At 37.2% G+C, this 4,528-nt stretch overlaps 1 protein-coding gene across 1 annotated transcript; it reads right to left on the minus strand.

Annotated features, from left to right (window-relative positions):
- Positions 1-335: 335 nt before the first annotated feature.
- Positions 336-1,268, minus strand: LOC116638927 (olfactory receptor 4C11). Its single transcript, XM_032415100.1, has one exon. It carries the CDS (start codon positions 1,266-1,268, stop codon positions 336-338), a length of 933 nt encoding a protein of 310 aa, XP_032270991.1.
- Positions 1,269-4,528: the final 3,260 nt, after the last annotated feature.

A 4,528-nucleotide genomic window follows, 5' to 3' on the forward strand; every position in this document is an offset into this window, starting at 1 on the left:
AGAGAGAATTACAAGTCATAGAGTACAGGGTATTCTTTATTTACAGATGCTCACTCTTTGAACGATTGTGATTGTATAAATATTTTTCTTATTATCAAACCAGAGTGTAAACAGATATATGAGGAGTATTTCATAATCAGCAATGTCAGAATTGAGCTCTCAATAAAAATAAGAACCAGGCTGGCATTATGAGGGAAGCTACTAGTTTGAGAGCAGAAATACAGAAAAAAGTATGGAAATCAGATGTGTTATATTAGAGTGTGTCTGGCAAGTCAGGATATACACTATCATATTTGATATCTGTACAGATTAAGGAATCAACCAAAGTTCTCAATTCATCTTTTGCTTTCTGAGATAATTTTGTTATGCCATAGCTTTCTCATGGCATTTTTCACTTCTGCATTCCTCAGTGAGTAGATGAGTGGGTTGACAAAAGGGGACCCAATAGTATAAAATACGGACACCATCTTGTCCATGGGGAAAGTGGTTGGGGGGCGTGTATATATGAATATACATGGAACAAAGCATAAGATTACTACAATGATGTGAGAAGTACAAGTAGAGAGAGCTTTTTTCCTCCCTTCTGCACTGTGGTTTCTCAGGGAATGCAAGATGACAATGTATGAGATCATCAGAAACACAAAACTGCTTGAACAAATGACCCCGCTGTTAGACACCAAGAGTAGGTTGATCATGTATGTGTCCGTGCAAGCAAGTTCCAGCAAAGGCTGCAAATCACAGCAGTAATGATCAATCAAATTCGGTCCACAGAAGGGCAACCTCAAAGCCAGGATAATCTGGGCTATAGAATGGATAAAAGACCCTATCCATGCAAGAACAATCAGGATTGTGCAGACCTGCTGCCTCATGATGGTTGGGTAACGTAAGGGCTTACAGATGGCCACATAGCGATCCACAGCCATGAGGATGAGCACAAAGATCTCCATGCAGCCAAAGAAATGTAGTGCAAAGACTTGAGTCATGCACTCATTGTAAGTTATGACTTTTTTTGCAGAGAATGAATCCACAATTAGTCTGGGGGCTGTGGATGTTGAAAAGCAGGAATCAGCAAGGGACAAATAAAATAGGAAATAGTACATGGGGCTCTCTAGTGTCCGGCTGGACTTGATGGTCACAATAATAAGCAAATTCCCAACCACGGTTCCCACATAAAAAATGAAGAACATTACATATACCATTTTCTGTCTCATAGGATCTTGGGTTAATCCTAACAGTATGAACTCAGTTATGCTGTGATTTTGCTGCATTATTTCAGGTAAAATGGAGAAAGTGCAGGTTGGAAATAATTAATCTGCAAAGAAAAAAATGTTATGAAATGAATACTCCATTTGGAGGTCAAATCGATATGCTTGATCATGGACCTGACACCAGTTTGTAATCCCTTACCTTCTATGTTTTTTTCTTCTGAATAAAGTGGAAATCATAATATTTATTTACAATCTATTCACCAGAGTGCTTATGGAAACAATGTAATATGTCAATAATGAAAGTGTACTCAATTCTTCAGGCATAAAGAACATTAATTTTGGGGATTTGGATTGAGAGGGTATCTCTCTGAAGTGAACGTCTTTCTTTAGTTTATAACAGGACCCATTAGGGTAGAATGTTGCAAAATGGAGAAAACTCTTGCGTGATTTACATAATGCCTTTCACCCTACTTGAACCTGGTAGTTCATTTATGAAGTATCTTCTAGTAAATATTCTGAATATTCAAGGAATGATATAGAAACACTTGATAGTGTTTTCCTTAATGAAATGTAAAAGAGAGAGAGAGAGAGGGAAAGAGAGAGAGGACAATAGAGAAACAAAATTTTAGCAGTGAACATTCAGTTAATTATTCCAGTCCATCATGATATTTATTTTAATCATTTCCTTGTCAAAGTTTATTTCCTGTTATCTTAACTCTCAATAATTTCTAGTTGTTTGTAGTTTGAAATTCAGCTTCTATCATAGAACTTTGTACTTTTTAAATTATACTATGTTATCCAAAGTTAAATTCTTTGCCTCATTCAGTGTTGGTTTTTTTTTTTTAAAGATTTTATTTATTTGACAGAGGGAGGACAAGCAGAGGGAGAGAGAGAGAGAAGCAGGCTCCCTGCTGAGCAAGGAGCCCGATGTGGGAATCTAATGAAGGGGGTGGAAATCGGAGGGAGAGATGAACCATGAGAGACTATGGACTCTGAGAAACAAATAGGGTTTTAGAGGGGAGGGGGGATTGGTTAGCCCGGTGATGGGTATTAAGGAGGGCACGACTTCAGTAAGAAATGATAGAAACAAGAATTGAAGTAATATTAATTTATATATACCAAACGTTGGAAAAATCCTTTTCTGTCCTCATCACATATATTTTCAAAATAGTAGCAGAATTAAATACATAAATGCCAAGTCATTTAAGTGTACTTACAACATACATTCCGGACAAATGCATAATTTTACCAATTATAAATGGATTTCAAAGATCAATCTTTGAAAACACAATGCATAGGGTGCCTGAGTGGCTCAGTCTGTTTAAGCTTCCCACTCTTCATTTCCACCCACCTCATGATCTCAGGGTTGTGGGATTTAGCCCCATGCCAAGCTCTGCTCTAGGCATTTCACCTGCTTGGGATTTTTGTCTCTCCATCTTCCTTTGCCTCTACCCCTGCTCACACTCTCTGTCTTTCTCTATATAAATTTTAAAAAATCTTTAAAAAAAAGTTGCAAATGAAAATTCGCAAAAAAACTGATATCAAAAGAAACTCTTCTTATGAAAAATGTGAGAAGATGGGGTGCCTGGGTGGCTCAGTCAGTTAAGCGTCTGCCTTCAGCTCGGGTTGTGATCTCAGGATCCTGGGATTGAGTCCCACAGTTGGGCTCCCTGCTCAGCAGGGAGTCTGTTTCTCCCTCTGCCCCTCCCACCTGCTCGTGCTCTCTTGCTCTCTCTCTCTCAAATAAATAAAATCTTTAAAAAAATAAAAATAAATAATGTGAGAAGAGAATTTTACTCATAGAAAAATACCTTCAAATTTAAATTCCAATTATAGGGGCACCTGGTGGCTCAGTGAGTTAAGCGTGTGCTTTCGAATGGGGTCATGATTCCGGAGTCCAGGGATCAAGCCCCACGTTGTGGTGGTGGTGGGGGGGTTGGTCTGCTTCTTCCTGTGACCTTCTCCCTTCTCGAGGTCTCTCTCTCACTCTCTGTCTCAAATCTAAAAAAAAAATGATAAATTCCAATTATATATCTTTTCACCTATCAGAATAACAAAGTGACCTTTTTGATAAATGTATCTTAACAAACAGTGCTAAAAATGTGGGAAACAACTGATCCATACATTTTTCTTAGGAGATTAAGGGGATAAAATCTCTCCGGGAGTAACTTCAACATTGATGATATTTCAACAGCACATAGAAACTGGTCTAGTGGTTCCATTTGCTACAAGTAATCTCACTCACAGGCACAAAGACAATCACAGCAGTCTTTTCCATGTTGGCAAAAGATAAAAGAAAAAACGTCTATGCTCCTCAGAAAGGAAGGTAAATGAATCAGGGATGATATTTCATGCAAAAATCAATAAAAATTAAGTGGATATATATGAAATGGTTTCTAAAATATGTTGAAAAGTGATAGAGTTCAGGACTATGTGGAGGATGGTAATATTTTAATTAGCTGCAGAATAATATAATACATGCACACACACACACACACACAAGGACTCATATCAATTAATTGTACTTAAGAGAGTACTGAGATAGCATAATATTTGTGGCCTCAGGGTTGGGAAATTGCATTCTTGGAATCAAAGTTAGGTGGATGACTTATCTTTTAAAATATTCCCATTGGTAGTTGAAACTATGTCATAATTATGCTACATTAAAAATAAAGCTTTTAAAAACCTTCTCTTAGTAGATGGTTTGTTAATCACATTGACGTATTACTGGTTCATAACAACTGTCATCTGACATAGGCTGCAGGGACAGCAAGATTACCAGGGCCAGAATAAGATTGAAATGTTTGTGTAAGAGGGTGAGTTAGCTCTAGAGACAGTTCTGGACTCAAGGCTCTTTACCCCATCATGCCCCATGCCCCAACACTGCCATTCACTACAGGTTCCCCTGCTCTCTTAAGAGTTTGCCAAATATGCTCTTTGTCCAACTCTTCAGCAAACTGCAATGAAAACGTGTTCGTTGCTTCTAACAATGAAGTATTATGAAAAGATATCTACCATATCTATCCACCATCTACCTATCAATCTATCGTCTATCTAGCTATTTAGCTATCTACCTGATAGATATATAGACTGAAACATTTGTATAGTTCACATAATAATAGATATAAGAGTGGCATACATTCGAACGAAGCAACATAAGGAAGGTAATTTTTATCTGTTCAGTGTTGAATTTAAGCATCTAGAAAAATGTACATATTTAATAATAAGTATTCATAAAGTGAATGAAAGTATTAAGAGAATTTACTATTGATACAATCCAATAGTGTTAATCCCCTTCAATAGTTAGTTACCACAGAAAA

This window comes from Phoca vitulina, unplaced genomic scaffold (genome assembly GCF_004348235.1).
Source record: "Phoca vitulina isolate PV1807 unplaced genomic scaffold, GSC_HSeal_1.0 scaffold16, whole genome shotgun sequence".
NCBI classification, from domain to species: Eukaryota; Metazoa; Chordata; class Mammalia; order Carnivora; family Phocidae; genus Phoca; species Phoca vitulina.

Coding starts and splice junctions, on each gene's coding strand:
- LOC116638927 (XM_032415100.1), bottom strand. CDS start 1,268: ATGCAGCAAAATCACAGCATAACTGAGTTCATACTGTTAGGATTAACC.